Genomic DNA, 22095 nt, shown 5'->3' on the forward strand with positions numbered 1-22095 from the left:
CACGACAGAACACAGACAGTAGCTTCATGTGTGCTGAATAAGTACTGATGGGCCTTCTGGCTTACTCCTCCACCTCTGACTTTTACCTCGTGGCCAGGACAGGTCTTTATATCAAGGTTTACCACAGCCGGCCTCTGTCACCTGCCTTTCCACATCACACTGGTGGTAGAGTTACAGTAAAGGAGCCGGGAGCTGGAAAAGCAGACATCTGATTCGGCTCCTATCCTGACATGTATAGGATAATCAGAAAGTTAACCAATCTCTCAGAGCCGTAGCTTCACCTGTACACTGGGACTGGATGGTGGTACATTGAGTGTCTACACAAAAGTAGGGCTTAAACAGTTTTGGTTTCTCTGCCTTTCTTAAAAAACAAAAACAAACAAACAAACAAAAAAACCCAAAACCTTTTTATTCCTTGTGAGTTTCCCACCATGCACCCCAGGCCCACTCACCTCCCTGTCTCTGTGTCCACCGTCTATCCTCGCAACCTCCCCTTCCCCAAGAAAACAATGACAAAACTCTCATTGCAGAAGCTGCAGTGAATCGGGGTATCCCACGGTATGCCCCCTTCTGTCTACACATCTTTACTCGTGAATGCTGACTGCCGTGAGTCACTGCTCTGGTCCAAGCCCTCTGGCATCTGCTACTCTATCCATACTCCATCCTTCAGGACTCCCCTTAGGTACCCTGGTGTCTGTGTCACCCACAGGGGAGATCCTGCAGCTCTGGTTCTTTAGGACCCGCCCCTTCACACGCTCCAGCAGCTCATAGATGGGTAGATGTTAGGTAGGCCAGCTCAGAGTCCTGGATCTGGGCCTGGGTGGCAGCCATATTGGTCAGCCCACCAGCTCTCCCTCACCCACACCACCAGGGTGAGCTTTGTGGCACTGCACTGGCTGGCTCACCCGATGCCTCAGTTGGCAAGACTGCCTCTGCCTCTTATGTGCTTGGCAAAAGCAGTCAAGGTCTTTGTTTGCCAGTGACCTGACACTTTCCGTCTAGCTGAGGTTAGCCTTGAGTTCTACTCATTCTCCAGCTTCCACCTTCCCAGTATTGGATCACAGCTGTGCGCGCCCTCACCGCCAGCTAAACTTTTAATACATTTATATATATCACGTATGGGTGTGTACACTCTCTTGTTGTGCACAGGTGCCACAGTACGCAGAGGGAAGTCAGAGGGCAGATTCTGTGAGCAGATTCTGTGAGCAGATTCTGTGTTTTGTCCTACCAAGCATGTGGGTCACTGGGATTAAGCTCAGGTCATCGGGCTTGGTGGGAAACACTTGGATATACAGAACCATCCTGCCAGCCCCTGAAGTTTTAAAATTATTTTGGTGTAATTCTTCACAGAATCTCACCATCACTTAGCACATGTCTTTCTCTCCACCCTGCCTTTATTTCTTGAGACAGGACCTTCTCTGAGAATTTACCCCCATCAGGGCACAGAAGATGGAAGACAGTAGCTGTCGGGGATGACTAGCGACATGTTCTTAGGAGAGATGCTTCAAAGCTCCGAATCTGACCTGTTTTGTAGGCAATTTGGATGCAAAGGCGGGAGCCTGGCAGTAAGAAGCGTCCTTGGGGCTGAGACTGCACATTAGCACTAACCTTTGCCCAGTTATCATTAAATAGCTAACTTTACAACTATAGCCATAAAACTACTTTTGGCTGTGACTCCAAATTACTACTTATCCCTGCCACCCACCCAAAAATGTTTTAAAGAGAAACCTTTTAATTTCTTACCATTCACCTATCTAAAGTTTAGAGTTAATATCAATTTCTTGGTACTTAATTATATTGCTGCATTTTTCATGTCAGTCTGATTTAAATGGCCAAGGTCTACCTTTGCTTGGCGAGTTTCCCTGCATCTTTAACAGAGCCCAAATACAGCATTCGCACTAACTCTGGCTACCTCTAGGCAACTGCTAATTGACCGGAGCAGATTCTGTCTGGTAGAGCATGGCATTTTAGCTCGGTGATTAGTTTGTATCATATCATGTCCTGGACCTGACTAAACAGGGTCTTCACAAGAACATGCATCGCAGGCGTCAGAGTCCTCTGTCTGACTTCATGGTATGTTGAAATCACATTACGCCTGCTCAACAGGAGGCCTGCCTGTAATAGGTAAGTGAGTTATTTAGCAAGCACAGTAAGATCACGGGATAGCCTGGAGAGAGGCTATAAAAGAAGAGGGAGCCCGACTTGTAGCCCTCAGAACTGTCCTGGGTTTATCTCCTTGGTAAGAAATGGCCTCTGGGACCTTGATCATGCAGTCTTTCTACCTTTAGCTCAATGCCTAATTCAGAAGGGTGTGGTAAAGGATAAGATAATATTCATAAAAACTGTAAAAGGCACAGTTTAAAAGCTATGTGTTGCTTCACAGCCCTATCTTTAATGATTTACTCAATGATGTTTTTCCAGATCAGAGGTTAGGCATAACTGAACTCTATTTAGTCAATATTGCAATACTTACATTCCTGTGACTAATATAAATGGTGACCAGTCAACACTCAGGTTATTTTCCACTAAAGGACAGACCAAAATGGGGCAGGAAGCTAAATGTCAAGTGTAAGAATCTAGAATCTGGAAGTAATAGATTCAGGTACTTTCTCCAGCAGTTAGTGTGTAACTGCCCAAAGACTGCTGCGCGGGCAAATCAGTGTTGCTGATGACCAAAGTATGTTTTTCTTGACTGAACAAGACCAGCAGTAAGCATATGGGAGCTAACGTTAGAAACAGAAAAAGTTACAGGAGGAGAAAGAAGGCTTTAGACAAAGCAGACTATGGCTAGAGTATCCAATTTGGCTTGTTTCTTTAAACAAAACATAAACATGTATGCCCCAGTTGCTAGGGGGTAACTGGAAAGGAAGCTTCCCACTTCTTCACCTCCGGTCTAGATCCAGAAGGAAAGTGTTATCTCCTTACGGTTATCTCGAATTTATCACTCTCCATCTCTAAACAGAGGAATGACTCAAAAGGTATGGCAGAACGATGTCTATCAAAGTGGGCATGGGTGTGCAAGTGTTTCTTCATACAACAAAACTGCACAGTTATGCCTCCAAGTCATTTGCACTGAGTTTTCTATCCATAGAACTGGCTAGGAGTACAATGGGGAGCTAGCTAGCTCAGGCACTAAAGTGTCTGCCGACCAACATGAGGACATGAGTTCGATCCCCAGCTCCTCGTAAGAAGAGGACATGGAAGCCTGGGGAGGTTAGAACAGAAGAAGGATGGCTATCTAAAACAGCGGAGAGAGGAGGAGCCGACGGAAACAATCATAGAACAGCATCCGTCCCAAGACAACCTCAGAAACGGCGTTTCTGCTCAAGATACACCAAATCAAATGACTGTATGGCATCCTGTCCGTTGCCATATTTCTATGAAACCTCTTATTTCTCAACTTTTTCATGTTCTCTTGAGGTTAAGTTTCTACCACTGAAAATTTACATTTTAGAACACACGTCTATGGTGGATCCTAAAGCTTAATGCCTTTGATGGCATATAGAAGTTACTTAAGGTGCAGACAAAATATAATGCCTAAGTAATTTCAAGAATCTTAAGATTTAATATTCTCAATTTCTTACTTCATGGATGTTAGAAAAGGAAAAAAGGAAATCTTTGGGTAAAAAATGGAAGTATAGAGATAAACAGGTTTTTTAACTGTATTTTATGTTTATGGATGTTTTGTTTGCACGTATGTCTGTGGACAAAGTGCATTGGTACGCACAGAGGCCAGAAGAGGGTCTCAGGTCCCCTGAGACGGGATTTAAAAGGAGGCTATGAGCAGTCATGTAGGTGTTGGGAACTGAACCCAGATCGTCTTGGAGTGTGGCTGGTATTCGTATCGGACATCATTGTGTCAAGCCCATATTTTGCTTCCTTAAAAGATGGGGTCTTAGCCGGGCGGTGGTGGCACACGCCTGTAATCCAAGCACTCTGGGAGGCAGAGGCGGGCAAATTTCTGAGTTCAAGGACAGCCTGGTCTACAGAGTGAGTTCCAGGACAGCCAGGACTATACAGAGAAACCCTGTCTCGAAAAACCCAAATCCAAAAAAACAAAAAACAAAAACAAAAAGATGGGGGTCTTGCTACGTTGCCCTTGCTTGGGCTGCAGGATCCCACCTGAGTGTGAGTAGGTGGGTTACAGACTTGTGTCACTGCACAGAGCCTGAGTAGTTTTACATCTACCTTTTCTTTTCTTTCCAGTAATTACTATGCTGCACCAGCCTTTATTCAGACACACCCAGGTCCACTGCTGAGGGGTGGTGTAAAGTGTGCATGGGTGTTATGGTGAGCGGAGCTAAGTAGATTTAAACTTGTAGCTAAATGTGCACACTCCTGTGTGGACATAGAACTGAGAGGCCTTACTAAACATCAGTCAGTATTGCTACCGATTCCCTGGCTTCCACCACGCTGCTGAGTTCAGTTTGTCGGCTGGCTGTCTTGGGAGGCGTCCTGCTCTGCGCCATCAGCTTATTTTAGGCACCACTTCCTATTCTGCACATGTGTTCTAATAAAACCCAAACCAGGTCTTGTCACGTTTGTCTGAATTTCTGCCAACTTCCCATCGCTTCTTGCTCTCCTTCCACCCCCTCCCTGTGGGAGGGCAGCTCCTCACTCACCCGGTCTCCACCTTTTACTGAGCAGCACTGAGCCTGTGAGCTAACAGTTCTCAACCCATTTCCTCTCCTGGGCTATGAGGCTTTTGTAGGTCAAGGTCTATTCTAACTTGGTAACTTCACCGATTATAGTCTAAGGAAACTCACTGCATGCATTACACAATGAATAAACCAACAAAATAAAGTCAACTATGTAGCGGAAATGATTTTCCTAATGTATTTCCCAATGAAACTGAAAGGGGAAGAAAAAAACACTTTGACAGACAATCAGAAAGGTCAAGAAGGAGCTTTCAATGAAAATATATTCAAATCAACCCAACAGGAGAGAGGGGTTTTAATTACAAGCAAATAAGGGAAATAAATTCAGGCATCCTATTGCACAGTAGCATAAATAAATATAGACCATAAAATATACTGAAAAGAGGAAAGATTTGGAGTGTTTTCTAAAAGGAATCATGTTTGATATATATATATATATATATATATATATATATATATATATATGCTTACCCTATTTGAATATTATATAATGCTCAAGTTCATCAACTAACTTCATATGGTATAAGATAAATATGGACTTTTCATACCTCAATTTACACAATAAAAAGTGTGAAAGGGGGAGTTTTGAAGGCCAGACATCGAGTGTGTAAGTCTTGGACCAAAAAAAAAAAAAAAAAAGCACATGGGTGTATGCAAGCGTACTGGGACAAGAGCAGATGTGCATGATGATTTCCAAAGTCACTACAGGGTCTCAATGTTAAGCCAGGACACAGAGATACTATAAAGACACCAGTATCCAAGTCCACTTATGCAGGTATGTATGAAACATCAGTTTCATGACCCCTAATACCTGCCCCTTCCCCACCCCCGACCCCAGGCTCAGGCAGGCAGGCAGGCAGGCAGGCAGGCAGACTCACAGACATGGACATACACAATCAATCTGCAAGAGGCTAATGCTACAGCATCTAGTTTTAAACAGACTTGTGTCACTGCACAGAGCCTAATTTACACAGATAGCCCAGTTCTTTTTTTTTTTTTTTTTTTTTTTTTGGATTTGGTTTTTTCGAGACAGGGTTTCTCTATAAAGCCCTGGCTGTCCTGGAGCTCACTCTGTAGACCAGGCTGGCCTCGAACTCAGAAATCCGCCTGCCTCTGCCTCCCAGAGTGCTGGGATTGCAGGCGTGCGCAGCAAAGCAGTTCTCATGGTTACTTTCCTTTAAATCTGCATCTCCTCAAAAGCTACACTCCAGCTCTTCCTTATCAAGGTATCCTAAACCAACCTAATAGACAATGCTAAGCCATTTGTCAGTTTGCAATACACAGAACGTCCATGTGATTGAAAAGTTAACTATAGTCACATTAACTATGCAGCAAAGCCCACAAAATTCTTTCACTGTGAAGATAAAAGGTTTTGTGGTTTGTTTGGGGGCAGGGGGTAGTCTACTCTGTAAGCCACAATGGATTGAACTTGTGACACACCTGCATCCACCCCTCTATCCCTGTGGAGACTTAAACCAATGTGCCTTCAAGAAAACTAGTTTTGATTATTAAATGGATACTCCCACATCAGTTCTTAAAAGAGTATTAAACTACTTCCTACCTTTAAAAAAAAAACCTAGATCCAAAGTATATGAACTTTTGGCTTTGTAAAGTATATTTAAATGTAGCTAAATTTAAATGTAGCTAAATTTTATATATGTGTGGTAGGTTGAATAAAAATGGCCTCCATATGGTTTAAATGGAGTGGCACTACTTGAGAAGGATTAAGAGGTGTGGCCTTGTTGGGGTAAGTGTGTCACTGGGGATGGAGTTTCAAAAGCCCAATCCAGTCCTACTGGCTGTCTCACTCTCTTCTTGCTGCCTAACATTCCAGATGTAGGACTCTCAGATACCTCTCCTGTAGCATGACTGTCTGCATGCCGCCATGTTTCCTGCCATGCTGGCAATAAACTAAACCTCTGAAATCGTAACCAAGGCTCAATTAAATGCTTTTTAAATAAGAGTTGTCATGGTAATTGTATCTCGTCATAGCAATAGAACAGTGAGACAATATGCTTAATATTAAAAAAAATTAGTTTATGTGTACTTGCCTGAAAATATGTTTGCATGTGCACCATGTGTGTGCTTGGTGCCTTAAGGGGCCAGAAGGCGGCACTGGATCCCAAGACTGGAGTTAGAGATGTTTTGAGCTGCTATGTGGGTGCTAAGAATTGAACCTGGTCCTCTAGAAGATCAGCCAGTACTCTTAACTGATAAGCTATCTTTCTAGCTTTCAAAATAATTTTAATCTTCTACTTGGACACTGGTTCTATTTTGATTTAGTTAAAACAAACAAATGAACAAAAAAGGAATGCTTGGTTTGATTAATTTTCCCTAAACAGGATCACAAAATGCAGATAAGCACTTTTCCAGTTTCAGCCATAGTCCTCAATTGGGGTTAAGATTGTCCACGACTCATTTTCAAAGTTCGAATAACCTTCATAAAACATACAATCTGATTTTCTATGTTTACAGTAAGTTATGATACCTTCTAAGAATTTTCTTCTGCTTTAATTTAGTTGGCACAGTAAGAACTTACTTTGGTGCTATTTTACATGAAGTTTCGAATATAGGCTCCATAGCAACTAGATATGCCAGGTACTACAGCCCTTTTTACAGAGGATAGAAAGAGAGGCTTGGTTACTTGTTAAAACCATATAGCAATAGAAGAGAAGGTAACTGGGCCCATCAAATTCTGTTTCTTAGACTTAGGATACCTCCTCACGTTGTCCTCCTATTCAGGTGCGTCAGGACTTTAAAAAGCTTTGATTTATAATTTTCGTTCTAAGTCCAAATTCTATGTTTTTAATACTGGGTAGTACTACTTCCTAAACTGATATATTTTCTTGAAACAAGCCAATATGGACATTTAGCTAGTTTAGTGGAATCTAATGGTAAAATCCCTCACTCTAATTTTGATTGTGTGAGTTATGCTGCTGTAGTATCAATAAGTGTAATGACTTGGAATTGTGTTAAGGATAAGAACAAGGCTCAATCCCTTAAATTTCCCAAGAGTCATGTTTTCAAGAATGAAAGATTAGAATGGTACCAGAAGACCTATTCGTAAGTTAACCAAGCCTTTTGCAGTTATGTAACTATCTTACTGTACTTAACTGTACAAAACTACACACGTGAAAAATGGATAAGTGGGGCTAGACAGATGGCTCAGCAGGTAAGAGCACTGGCTGTTCTTTCAGAGGACCAGGGTTCAATCCTCATCACCCAAATGGCAGTTCTCAACCGACTGTAATGCCAGTTCCATCTGACACCCTCACAGACACACATGCAGTCAAAACACCATTACACCAAAATAAACAAGAGAAAGAAGGGAAAAGGGAAAAGAGAGGAGAGGGAAAGGAGGGGGAGGGGGGAAGGGGAAAGGGGAGGGGAAAGGGGAGGGGGAGGGGGAGGGAGGGAGAGGGAGGGAGAGGGAGAGGGAGAGGGAGAGGGAGAGGGAGAGGGACAGGGAGAGGAGAGAGGAGAGAGGAGAGAGGAGAGAGGAGAGAGGAGAGAGGAGAGAGGAGAGAAAAGAAAAAGAAAAGAGAAAAGAAGGATGGTTAAGGGTACTGACGGATCTTGCACAAAGAAGATCTTGGGTTCATTTCCCAGCATTTCAACACAGCAGTTTAGAACCTTCTCTAACTCTAGTTTCAGAAGATTAGATGCCCTCTTCTGGCTTCTGCAGCATAAGGTAAGGAACAGACATACACACAGACAGAACACCACACACATAAGTAAAATGGAAAAGAAAATAGCTAGGTTGACAAGACAAATTTCCTACATTTTGAGATAGTCTAAATTTTGTAGCCCTAATTAGTTTTGAACTCATGATCCTCTTGCCTCCTAAGTACTAGAGTTAGACTATGCTGCCACACCCAGCTTAAACATGGAATTATAATTAAAAGGACAGTGGGGGGGGTGATGAGGGCTCCTGCAAGACACATTGAAAACAGAGACTATGCCTAAAGTTTGCATGTATAAATTAGCACAATACTCTGGGTGTAGGACTCAATTCTATATATTCTTAAAAAGTTAATCTTGACTAAAATTGAATATAACCTATGACACCTCTGCACCTCACCCCCCACCCCCACCCCGTCTATGTCATGTATGAATATTAAAGGTGGAATTAGCCAGCATCCAGCAGAAAAACTATAACAACTTAGAATAAAAAGAGAGTGCTTAATTATTTTTGCAAAAGAACTATCTCATTCATTTATAGTACACAATAAACACTTAACACAGTGGATTAGTTCTGAACATAAGACATTGAAATCTATTTTAATATTTTTTCATTTAGAAAATACTGCAATGATGAAACTAGTTTCTAAGGCCTAATTATTCTATAATGGATTGCTACTTATTTCCCAATACTCAAACTAATTATTTTGCATGTAATTAAAATTTTGTACAAAATTCAGGGTTAGGGAAAAAAAGAAAAGACCCAAGAGCATCCTCATCTTACAGATAAAAATATGTTTCTGTTGAATGTTTAAATGAAACAGTAATCGGTAAACACTACAAAATATTCTTAGATGCTTATAAAACCCTCAGACTCAGGATCTAAAACTCAGGGGCTTCTTTAAACTTACACAGATCAACTAAGGGCTGAATTTGGTATGCAAAGGCTTACCACTGCACCCCGAGCTCAGCCCTGGCCCACAGAGTTCTGACATTTGCTGACTTTCTGGATCCTATGTGAACTCAGACTGAATAGTGGCTTAAACTGGGGCACTTTCTCTTTTCTTTACAACGTTTTTTGCTGTTTATGTCTCAATAATCTCTAAAATCAACTGTCTACTTTAGCTGTAAATGCTATCTCAAGTTCACACTACCCAGTCCACTCAAGCATGCACAACAGGAAATAAAACAGCCTGTATGTTGAATAACAATTGTTACAGTGCTTACCTTGGAAGCAAATAATGATGCGGACTCTGACTATAACAAGAGCAATAATCTACTACGCCTCACTCATTACAAGATCTGAAATTACATGACCTAGGTATGTTTTTATATTTGAATATAAATGTAGAAAAAAATCAGTTTGAAGAGAATACAACTCAGGAAATGCTGCACCACTGCTTCCATTGCATTTCCCCTGTCAACTCTTGTTCTGCTATTAGAGTTTCTCTGCTTCCCGTACCTGTTAAGACACCAGAAAGCTCAACTAACCCTCAAACATCAGCATCACCAAAGAAATTCTGGCTTAAATGATGTCACTTTTAAAACTTGGGCCACAGTAGTTCAAAAGCCAAACACAAGCTTGAAGACAGACTACTGAAGCCTGAGTTTACACAGGAGCTGTCTCAAGTTTTGTCACACTGATTGGGCCACCAGTTTACAGCGGATAGTAGCAAGAAATTATAAGAAACATGCCCTGAATTTTATGAATAGTTTCCAGAAGAATATTCTATAAACATGAGTGAACAGGAAAAATGAAGCTAACAGACAACTGTATTACAACCAGAAATCTTATTTTCACAAACACCGAACTGAAAAGACATAGTTATATAGCCAAACTGTCTCATACCAAACAAACAAACAAACAAACAAGCGCAACATCATCATCTATAAATGTAAAATTTTTGCTTATATTCAACGTGAGGCTGAAAAAAGCTTGCTAAAATATTTTTGCTCATATTTCTAATCTTTAGGCTAATTCAGCTCTTCTTTTTTTTACAAGAACCACTTTATAACATATGGCTTTACACCACCCACCCACCCCACTCCCCCACCCCCAGCTTCCAAACACAACAGCATGTCCAGCAACAGCTTCCCAACAAATCAGAAGTACTATAACAACCTTCACCAGCTGACAAGGATGCTTGGCTATTTGTGCCTCAAGAGCAAACAAGTTATCAAGTTTGGCAACCAACCCTACTAAGAAGTTTTACTTAAATTATGAAAAACTGACTTTTAAGCAGAAGATAGCATCGTGAAACCTTGGTTAGCTGAAAAGATTAATTTTAAGTAAACATTCAATAAAACGAATCTACAGTACAGGGATAGTGATCAAGTCTGTAAGTACTTGAGGGGCAAGGTAGTGTTTGCATTAGAGTAACCTAGAATTCAGCAGCAGCATTTCTAGAGATCTAAATAAAAGGTCCCGTCTGGAAAGGGTCAGACTCCGACTGCCACGTGTACCTCACAATGCTTTATTTACACTTTCTGTAAATTGTTTAAAAGCACTAAAATGTTAAGCAGCAGAAACCAAGCTTTAAAAACAGGTTTTCACAACAAAATTTATTAGAAGAATAGTGGTTTTTAAAGTCTAGCATCCAGTGAGAACTACCATACACAACATTACAGCTGGGAATGTTTCTCCAAAATGTCATGGTCAAATAATACAATGGAACCATTAAGTCTTACACATGCACAAAAGAAGTAGTGCTTCTGACATACAATGCAAAAAAAGAAAAAAAATTTTAAAAAAGGAAGGGGAAACCACATGGATTAAAATTTAAGTACTCATCACATACATTAAGACACAGCTTATTTTAGTCCAGTCAAAATCAGAACTGCATTAAAAATTTAATGTAGTGCAATCAAACCCAAAAACTTAACATGTGATCATAAGTGCTCTACTACATAAACAAATGATTATAGCAGGAACAAAAAGTTCAAATCACACAGTACAAAAAATCTGTAAATAAATATTAACTACAGTACAAGAGAAATATTAAATTATACAATTCCGTCAAACTGTAAACAGTATATTGAAATGAGGTCCATAGAGTAAAGGGGTTCCTGTTTTGTTGCATGACACTGAACTTCTAGAAATCTGAAAAATGCCATTTTCCGTGTCTTCAAAGGCTATGGGTTTTAGAGTTTCTTTTGGATGTAAGATATCAAAGAGCAGAGCAGAGGGACAACTTACTTTGTTAACCACAGGTAGCACTGTGGGAAACAAGTGTTTAAAAGACAAGTCTCCATCAGAAGGAACTTGTCACTGAGGTCTCTGAGGCTGTAAAGTACACTGAGATAAAACGTCCTGCTATCTGCAGACCTACTCCTCTGCTCATTCTTGACATTTTACATACTTAATATTAAAACACCAACTTTGGCAGATTCACTACTGATAAACTCAAAGCACTCATGGCCCAATGGTTCCATCACAGTGGCCAGTGCACAGATTCTCTGAAGACATTGCATAAATAGAATGTAGAGGTCAGACGCCCGAGGACCAGTGCTTGAATTTAGTAGTAGTTATGATGAAGAAACAAGAGCCACATCAAGGAGGAACTGCATCTGTTACAGTTTACAGAAGCAGCTAGGAATGTCACTTATTTTCATTGTGCTGGCTATTAGTGGCATTTAAAAATATATAGTTTAAGTGTGTGTGTGTGTTTGTGTGTGTGTGTGTGGTGGCTATACATGTATGCATGTTTAAAAAAATACACTGTTAACAGGAACCCCCGTTTTATCTGCTCAGTAGTTATAACTGAATCTACAGAATGCCACTACAAGAGTGTGAGGCACCGTGTGCTGGAAAGTTATGCAGCTTTAAAATCTGTTTGGCTGAGTTATACCTGGATACCTGAACTGAGTTCTTAAGTTGACATTCATCAAAGATGTGCTACCAGCACGTTGAAATAAAAGCAAAACAGAAAAATACAAGTCACTGTTAGGTTTAAGGATAGCATCAAAGTACCTGAATTGAGTGAGGAAAGTGTGAAAACTGTCCCTGAGGGTTTTTAAACAGTGTGTACAAGTTGATTTTCTAAGAACATTAGCTTTATTTAACAGTGTGGACTGATAAAATACCAATGTCTGACAGTTTAAAGTGGAGGTCATAGAGAATTAAACGCAAACACTCCATGTAGTTTACGCGTTTTCCCCCAAAGCAGCAACAAGCCACTGTTAAGTATACATCCCATCAGAACACGCACACATGGGAGTCAGATAAAGGTTTCTTCTGGTTTTTTCCTGACAGAACAGCATATCAATATCCAATGACTATCTTTCCTAGATCAGAATGTAACTAATTTTGACTATCAATATAGGATTAGACTTTTAATCAAACACTTCGCTATTACATACTAAGATTTCTTAAGCTCACTAATGCTGGTAATACTAACCTAGTTAATCAATCCCCCCCTTGGTTTTAGAAATATACCCTTCCACAACTTAAAACCATTAAGATCCGTATCAGTCCTCTGATGTAAAAAGCATGTCAGTGAATTAGTATTAAAAATTTACACAGTAAAAAGGCTTGAATTTCAGCCAAAGATTCTAAATACTGCTCATTCCCTGAAGACTTAAAAGGGAGAGAATCTCTACCCATTTCCTTAGTGATTTACATTTCTAAAATGGTCTGATAACATGTTCCAGCTGGGGAATTCCCCCTTGCTTCCTCTCAGATTCCAGATTCCTAAGCCAGAAGTGCTTAAATGAAATGGGGAAAGTGAGGCAATTACTTTGAAGTACTAGAAAGATACAAAATGCTACTGTCCATTGTTAAAATAAGAATTATTTATATAAATGTGATTTGACCCCATATCATGTAGTTATGTTTTTTAAAATAATCATCCTAAAACTTACAGTACCTAAGACTCTGAAGGTAAATTAAGACTTTAGTGTTTTAACAGAAAAGTGCTGACTTATCCCTTTTCTAGAACTTTAACAGTTTGGGAAAGTGCTTTCCTAATGATAGTGAGGATATATATGTATACATATATATCCTTCCATCAAGCAGGAAAGTCACTGAACGAAAGACTCAGGAGTGTAGCGCTGGTTGTTTATCAAATAGGAACCGTTTTGTTCATTCTGTGGGGGTAAAAATATTCTAGACTGAAGTTCTATTTGGCTACTGAATGTTAAGAATCCCTGCTCTACTGTGTCAGTGTCCTGTGTCCAACTACCCCTAACCCCACCCCACCCCTTACACACTATCCACTGAGAATCTAATCTCCAAAGAGATTGAAAAATTTGTTTTCAGGACATACCTGAGAAAGGGTGCAATTATGCAGAACAAGGAACCCAAGACTGCACTAATACTGGTTATAGGTTCACAAACTGTTTTTCAAGACAAATCTAAGTTTAAGAGGTATGAATCTTCAAATGTCTCACTGCTTTATATTAGTTATTTGGTATGTGTGTAGGGTCATTTCCAGTGTTGAGAATATCTTGAGCCTGTTCAATGACAGTTCAAGGAGTAAAGAGTTCACTTTCACATTCAAACAATAAAGGTTAAATATTATGAATATTTGCTACATCCAATAAATCTATGTTTACTGAAAGTGCTTGCTTTCCATGCTTTTTTATAGATACAGCTAAATGAACTGGAAATCTTAAAACTACCTCCCAAATTATTGTAAAATTAACTTTTGTTTACTGTCTGCCAAATAAACATTAGATAGATTTAATTCTAATTTTCAAAAAAATGTAAAAATTTTCCTATCAAATGCATATGATCAAGTTTTATTTAGTGCAGAGTCTTGAGACTCACTCTTAGTTTATCTAACACAGCTGAGGGCAGTTGATCTTTATCCTTTTCTCTAGAGTTTACACCTGTCCATCCTATGTTCTATGCCCTGCTCCAAAATTCTTTGCAACACAAACTCAGCCACAGTGTTAAGATCACAAGGCCAAAGTCTGCTTCTTTAAAAGATGTGTAAAAACTAGAGTGAAAGAGATGACATCGAGAGCATCTCCTCTATTCCCCTTGTCACCATGTTTACAAATCAAGTCTCAAGAACAGAATTATTCCAAAATAAAGAGTATGGAGGTCTGTATACCTTGTACCACAGTATGCATGTGTATATATATACACATATATGTATATGTGTGTGTGTATACATGTGTATTTTTTTCAGTAGATTTTAAAAAACAAGTAATCAACCAAAAAAAAAAAAAAAAGTCTCCTAAATGGACTATTTGGCTAAAGCCATCAAGGTTTGAATAATACTGGATTGACCAGCATATTAATGAAAATTTAATTCTAATGAAAAGGGAACAAGAAAAATGACCTTTCATCTTCCCGAAGGCCAAAATTTAACCTGTAACTTTCAATCTGCTAATAGAATATCAAGTGGCCATCCAACCTATTGTCATATTCTATCACCAATGACAACAACCTGAATAAATACAAGAATGGAGATGTGAAAACAACCTTAAGCATTTGGTTAAGAATTACAGATTTAGAAATTTGCTTCAAAATGAAAGCTACTAGGATGCAGTAGTTGTTAATGTAACACTAATTGTCAGACATACATATGCTTTGACAGCTCAAAATATTATCAGGTTCTGACACTGACCTGACAACTTGTTTTATGAAAATAACCAAATAAATCTAAACTTCACCATCATGGGGCAATAAAATGTAAAACATTCAGAAAGGCTTAGAACCAGGTCTGGCAACATGTGCTTAATTATTTGGGGTAGGCGGGAGCATGCCAGCAGCTCAAAGGCTGCCTAATGACAGAAGGTAGTTAGGATATGGGTCGTAGCAGGTAGTTATTGACTTAAGAGTTCTCTCCAGAAAATTGGGAACTAAACACCTCCTTGTGCCACATAACATTTTGCTATCTGATCCCACACAGCTCAAATTACAACTAAGGTAAAACACTGGGGAACAGAAATGCCAATTGGTTGAGGTAATGATTTATAAAAGATAACCAGAGTTCTAAAGCACTTCAAAGTTGTAAAGTAAAACTGTACCAAATAAAGCTAATACACACTTCACACCTCTGAGCTTGCTCACCAGAACTGAACAGTAGTTAACTTCACATGAGGACCCCACTATTACACAAAGCCTTGCTCATAATCATGATCTGCTGTAGCAAAGTTTTATCAAGCAACATCTAAACTTCAGAATAACAACAAACTTATATTAAAAAGTATTATACACAAATATAAATATTTTTTCCTGAAAGAGAGACCTTGTCCTTCATGGTACTTGGGGAGTAGAATAAAAGTGTATAGTTCAACACAATACAATTCAGTCATTTGAAAAGCTATGGAACAAAGTAAAATAATACACTATATTGGATCATGCCTGCTGATTCTGCTCTTTCAGAAATACGAATGCTAATAAAATAGCATCCCAACTATATCTCACCTACAACTGTTTAGTGTTTTTGATTTCACAGTACTGTAGCTTATCTGTGTGATGTCAATGTTCTCTCACTAAAAAGCAAGGATTTATTATAAATATATTATTTCCTACCATTAGTTCAAATAATGTTAAGCCATTTGAATAATGTCATCATTTGCTTTACTGGAAAATATGAGAAAAACGGCTTTTGTGACAGGCAGTTATGAACTATACTTTCTTCCATACCACAAAAACGGTCAACTGTTGTCTGTGCCATGCAAAACTCTGATTAGCAGAAATTAAGCATGCAAGTAGACCAATCTCCATCACACATCTATGAGGACGTCTCCAAACTAGAATATCTACACTGAAAGTGCCATACAGCATAGTGGCAAATCAAGAGAGAAATCAAATATTAAGGGATCACTGTGGTATGAAGACTGACAGCCACCTCCAAGAAATATGCAGTATAATGGAACTCTGAACACAAAGTTTAACATTAAAAGTGCACCTGAATATTACAAACTAACTTTACAAACCTACAATAAGGTAAAATATATATCTTTTGAAATATTCAGCAGCTTTTGTATTTTTTTTTTAGTTTTTTTTTGAGAGGCTCATGAATTTTAAAAGGGGCCACTATCTAATTTCAACCATGCTTCACAAAACAATAATGGCTATTTTATATTGCAGTTACCAATGTAATGCAATTAGTGCTTTAAAACAATCTATACTCAAATAAAATAACACAATAGCAAAAAAAAAAAAAAAAAGAAAGAAAGAAAGAAAAAAGAAAAAAAGAAAAAAGAAAAGAAAAACGAGAAAGAAAGAGAGAAAACAACCAACCAACCTTTGGAGAAAATATGCTTATTCAAAAGCTTCTTGGAAAAGAAAAATTACCTGAATATCGAGTCATGACTGATCTCAAGTGTAATGTTAAAAAGCTTCACAGACATGAATATTACAATCTTCAGGTCTCAGGACTTTAATCTGAGAAGTTTAGAGTTTGGTTTGTTTTTAAAATTCACTTTCTAACCAAAACAAATAATAGAAGTACTCAATTTTCAGTATTTACAGCTCAGCCTACAGTCTGAAACGACACCGTACAAGCTCTCTTATTTAAACTGCAGCATTGAAGGGTAGGCACACCATTCTGCTGCTCGATTGTCATCCACTGAAGCACACATAGAAAGTAGTTATGTTAGTACAACGGCCACTCCCATTACACTTCACTGACAAGTTACGCAACTCAACTCATACACCACTACAAACTACCACAAGAATTAAACCTCTCTGAAGAGTTAAAGTACAAAGGTTCAACTTTTAGGGCCAGATTTTTTTTTTTTTTTTTTTTTAAAGATGGGCCTTTAACGATGTCTTTCTGAGAGGGAATAAAAGCACAAGTTAATTTTTCAAAGGAACTTTTTGCAGCAAATTTGGACTACTGAGTACCCCAAGCATTGCACAAAAAGGAGCCATGCCTGCGATTAACAAACTGAGAGGGAATGAAGGAGGTTTTCCTTCATAAGCTTAGCCTTTTGCTTTCAGCAAACCTCACACAACTTCCTTCAACTGCAGATGAAAACCATGCATCTCATACTGTGTATTCATTGCAACTTCCTGCTAGGCTAGGAAATATTGCAGTCACATTACTATTACCAAACTCTTTGTCTGTTGAGACTAAAGTCAAGAACAGGCAGTCATCCACTGATTAAATTGCTTTACAAAATAACCAAATCAAAAGAGGAATCCACACCCAACCTATGTCAAAAATGAGCAGTGCCTTAACTTTAACAGCAGCAATGGTGTGCCTAACCTCTGAACACACAGGTTGCGAGTGAAATCTATCTTTCACCTAATTGAATTAATGGGTCCAAAGTTTTCAGTCAGGAATTTGTGTCTGGGGACTATATGGACATATTCCTACTACTTCTCAAGTTATTAGTACTCTTCTGAAATCACCAATTTTAACCTAATGAACACTGGCTGCTTATTTTACTCAATGTCAATGATTTGGGGGTTTGGCTAAGCATTTAGAAGGGCCTAGTCACCTTTCTCAGAAGACTAGCAAATAGGGTATACGTAGTGTGGATTTTGCTTTGTACAAAATAGTAATTTTAATCTGATCACTGTAAAGATTAAATTCCACTGGCTTTACTTATCAGGAATTCTTGCAATTATGTGTCAAAAACAAATCTTCCAAACTTAAATCACTGCAATTTCATGTGCCCATCTCAAACAAAGCATAAGACGTTCTTCAAGGAGTGCTTACGTAAACAAAGGTGATCGGAAAGGGCCTGAAATGTGTGCTAACCAACCAGAAAAGGCTAGGAAAGGGATATTATGTAGGATGCCATAAGAATAAGGGGTAGGGTGGGGGCTTAGAGAGAGTTCAGCTAAACAAAATTAACTAAAATCCAACCTCTCCCAATCTTGTAGCAGTATCTGAAATAGTTAAACAGAAACTCCAGTGAGTTAAACTACCAATTGAACTATCAGCAGAATCAACATGCAACCTAATCATATTAGGTCACTTTGGGATTGCAATTTTTCTTCTTAACAAAACCACAGATCCTTCATCTATATAGAAATTATCAAGGCTGAAAAGTGTAAGCAGCATTTTAGCCACACCATAATTACTAATGCACACCACTCTCTGTGCCCGGACTCCCAGGAGGCACAGCTTAGATTCCTTAGAACTAATGGCTGCAACAATACAGTTGTTGGTTAATACATGACCACTTCTATAAAACCACTGAAAAATATAGAAATCGAAGCTTGCTGAGATGAGGCACCCTCCACTGTTTATGAAATGTACCCTGACTGCTCCTGAGTAAGAAGGGAGCGTCCTCCATGAGATAAGGCTATAATCTCACCTGTTAGTGAGAGCAAATTCTACCCTTAGAAAATCTCAAAGGAAATTACAGCAAAGGTAGTGTTCCAAGCAATGAACTGAGACATTTTGAAGGTAGTGTGTGCATCTCCACGCCTTGCCTCTGGGTGAGCACTAACACATTGCTAATTTAGTAGGTAATTTAATAATGAAAAGAAAATGATAAAGCATAATTATAAATGACCCAAGTATTTATCAAGTAACCAAATATCTTAAGTCAAAGGTTCATCTTTTTTTTTTTTTTTAGTTTAACCCTTCAATTAAATGAATCATGTAAAAAAAAATGTCAACATTCTTTTCAATTTGTGATGCTAAAGCTCCCAATATGACAAAGGTGAATTCCATAAGGGGTTTTCCCCCTCCTCCTTGTTTTTGTTTTTTTTAAAGTAAAGGCAAACATAACTTAAGAAAGAGAATATCGGAAAGCATGCAGGCTCTACAGGCAAGGAGTCCACTTCCATGTATCTGCTCTTTGTGAGGTAACTCAATTCTCTGTGTAGAGAAACATGCAAAAGGCCAAACAATATTCCGAGCCATACTGCACATGGAAATTTAAAATATGCAAATTCAGAATGCACCTTTCACCTCTGTGCACAAGTCAATGCAAAACCAGCAAAGAAGCAAGTGTCACAGTAATGAAGTCAGGTGCAGCAGGGACAGCTAACATCGATGCAGTAGTGCTCACCCAGTTTGTACAATAATTGGCACTCTACAGTATTCCTACTCAGTTTTTGATTCATTTGCACTTTGTGCTGCCTCTCCCTGGGGATCTAATTCAATCTTTACAGAAACATCTGGCCCCTCCGACCTCATTAATTTCATCTTTTTCTTTGGAGGGTTTTTCAAAGTGCCCAGCCTTTCCTTTACTTTGTACTCCAGTGTACTGTGGGGAATCCCATAAATACTCTGAGCTTTGGAAACACTCATCTTTCCACTCATAACCACTGAGATGGCTTCCTCCAGTATCTCACTGTTGTACTGTCTGTAACGCCCTCTTTTCTTCCGAGGCTGCTTGGAGCCAGGGTCTCCTTCTTGATCCGATGTGGGATATGGCTGTCCAGAGGTAGACTGCTCAGCATCTGAGCCCCAAGAATCAGGTCCAGCATCTAACATGCTTTTTCTATTTTGTTTTGGAAGAATAGCCCTTAATTTTTTACTAAGCGCGCTCTCCGTTTGTGAACCCATTACCAAAGAGCTATAGCTGTATTGATCACCAGTGCGAGACTCCCAAGAAAGATCCATTCCTCGAACTTGTGGTATCTTTAAATCTACAGGAGATGAATGGCTCATGTCCCTTTTTCCATCTTGTTTTGTTTGATGTGCCATTTTTGGAAAGGCAGAGTTTTCTGCAAGAAAAGGAAGGTCACTGATGTTGCTGAGTGCACCATTTCCCCTGAACTTCATACGGTTGAGGTTGAATTCATAATGAGGTTTTGCCCAAGAGGCTTCCCTGGATAATATTAAGTGCTGTCCATGATTCTGCAATCCAGACGGACCAAGGCTGGCAGCTGTGGACAATTGGTTTCTGCTCAGTAGTTCTTCACTAATCTGCAGAGATCGAGCCAGTGGAACTTTGAGTGATGTGGAGTGTCCAAAACCTTCCCTGGTTCCATCCTGTAAGCTTCTTGGAGGTACCCCATCACCACTCCGAAGTCCATCTGGGCGGTACTGGCTGGGTCTCCCAGGTCGCCTAATTGGATGGAAGGAAACTGATGTGAGCAGGACTCGCACAGGAAGGGAGGGGTGGGTGAGGGGACCACTCCTTTATTAGAAGGCCTTGCTTGGGTAACATCACTTTGTGTTATTTATTTATTTTTCTCTAAAATTAAAAAAAAAAACCACATGGTCTCAGCAGTTAGTTTAAAAACTTGATCACAAAAAGAAAAAAGGGAAAAAAAGGAAAAATCAAATCAAAACAAACAAAAAAAAACCCCCACGAGTTTTTTTGGGCAAAGAAAAATTAAACCTGTTGGCAGTCTCTGGTTGGGTTCACAAATTTTCGGAGAAAAAGTTTCGCGCAACTGTTTGAAAATCGCACCTTAACCATTAATTACAAAGTAATCATTAGTGTCTCCATTATCTATACAGAATTGTTTACCAATGTGACGTTACCACTAAACAAGCACAGTAATAAAAGAGTAAGCCAAACTGTTTCTTTTAATGCAATGCCTTCAACATTCATAACAACCATCTAGGAAGCTGGCAGCATTCACACTGGTGACACCCAGATGATCGCTCATGTAACCCACAGACAAGTGAATATTTATGTTTAAAACTTAAACAACTCCAAGTGAGATTTCATGTACTGCTTGGGGAAAGCTTACATATGGCAACCAGTTCCAAGAAGGGAAAGAAATCAAAGAGGAATCAAGACCTGCAGCACTGTAACTTACCACACTTCTTCATTAAAACCCTATTGGACATAGGCGGAGACACAAATACCACAATTCCTCCAAGTAACTTTTTATTTTCCCCCAAATTTTGTTAAGTTATACTCAGAGTCAATATAACCAGAAGTATAAATAACTTGGTAGCCAATCTTCTTTAAGGAAAATCTTTCTCCTTAAAATACCATACGCTTATGTCCAAATGTTTGAAGTCAGTTACTTATCAAGTTACTCCTAAGACTTTGCTGCTGTTGTGGGGTACTGTGTATGTCAGATGTCTTCCTTCATTGGCCATTCTGTTTTTTTCTTCCTGGTGTGTGGGGGAGACTTTTTTCTTAGTGAACCTGAGGCTCACAGATAGACAAGGACCCCCAGGGATCCTGCTGTCTCCACCCACTCCCACCTGCCATGGGATTACAGACACAGTTGGTAGCCCTGCCACCTGTGGGCAATGGGGAAACTCAGGTCTTCATGCATGTGTGGCAGGCTCTTCAGCAGCGGAGCCATCTCCCCAGCCCCTAATTCATAAAGTTTTAATTTTTATAATAGAGAAAGGTTATTGATCTTAAGACTGGTAGCAGACATAGCATTCTCAAGAGAAATAATTCTATCAGTCAGGCCTCAAAGTGTAATTTTACACAAATAAATGGTAAACAAACTATATTCCCCCAGATTTTACAGAGACTATTGCCACCATTAACACAGTAACATTAAATACTCAACTGAAAGACAGGCAGTACGGCTGATGAATTTATCTCCCATAAAACAAAGCCAAGTAGAATCAAAAGGGACCCACATAACTTGGGATCACACTGGCTTATATTTAATATATACACAATGAAATCCTGAAAAGAACTTATATTTAACCATGAGAAAACAGGTTAATGTTATTAGACTGAATAGTGTGGGAAGGGAGGAAAACAATGGGATTTAGGAGAAAATAAAGGGAATTTTTTTTAAAGAAGTCAGTAGAAGAATCCTTCAATTTGAAGATAATTAAGATTAGGGTGGGAAGAATTAGTCCACTTAGTGCCCATTTATTCCTTTAGTGTCTAGAAGCCTCCCCCATATCAACAGTCTTAGAAAGTTAAAGAAATACACTATTAACAAATTTAAACTCAA

General features: G+C 39.2%; 1 protein-coding gene across 6 annotated transcripts in view; it reads right to left on the minus strand.

Annotated features, from left to right (window-relative positions):
• Positions 1-22095, minus strand: part of Lcor (ligand dependent nuclear receptor corepressor) — a 105759-nt gene that overhangs the window by 15500 nt on the left and 68164 nt on the right. The window contains exon 8 of one of the 6 annotated variants that reach the window (XM_052186019.1): positions 10881-20276. The exons of the other annotated variants lie outside the window; for them this stretch is intronic. Coding sequence (XP_052041979.1) covers positions 19307-20276 — 970 coding nt within the window. The 3' untranslated portion in view covers positions 10881-19306. Of the gene's footprint in view, positions 1-10880; positions 20277-22095 lie in introns of those variants that run through there. 6 annotated transcript variants of the gene reach the window in all.

Source organism: Apodemus sylvaticus, chromosome 1, assembly GCF_947179515.1.
Source record: "Apodemus sylvaticus chromosome 1, mApoSyl1.1, whole genome shotgun sequence".
In the NCBI taxonomy this organism is placed as follows: domain Eukaryota; kingdom Metazoa; phylum Chordata; class Mammalia; order Rodentia; family Muridae; genus Apodemus; species Apodemus sylvaticus.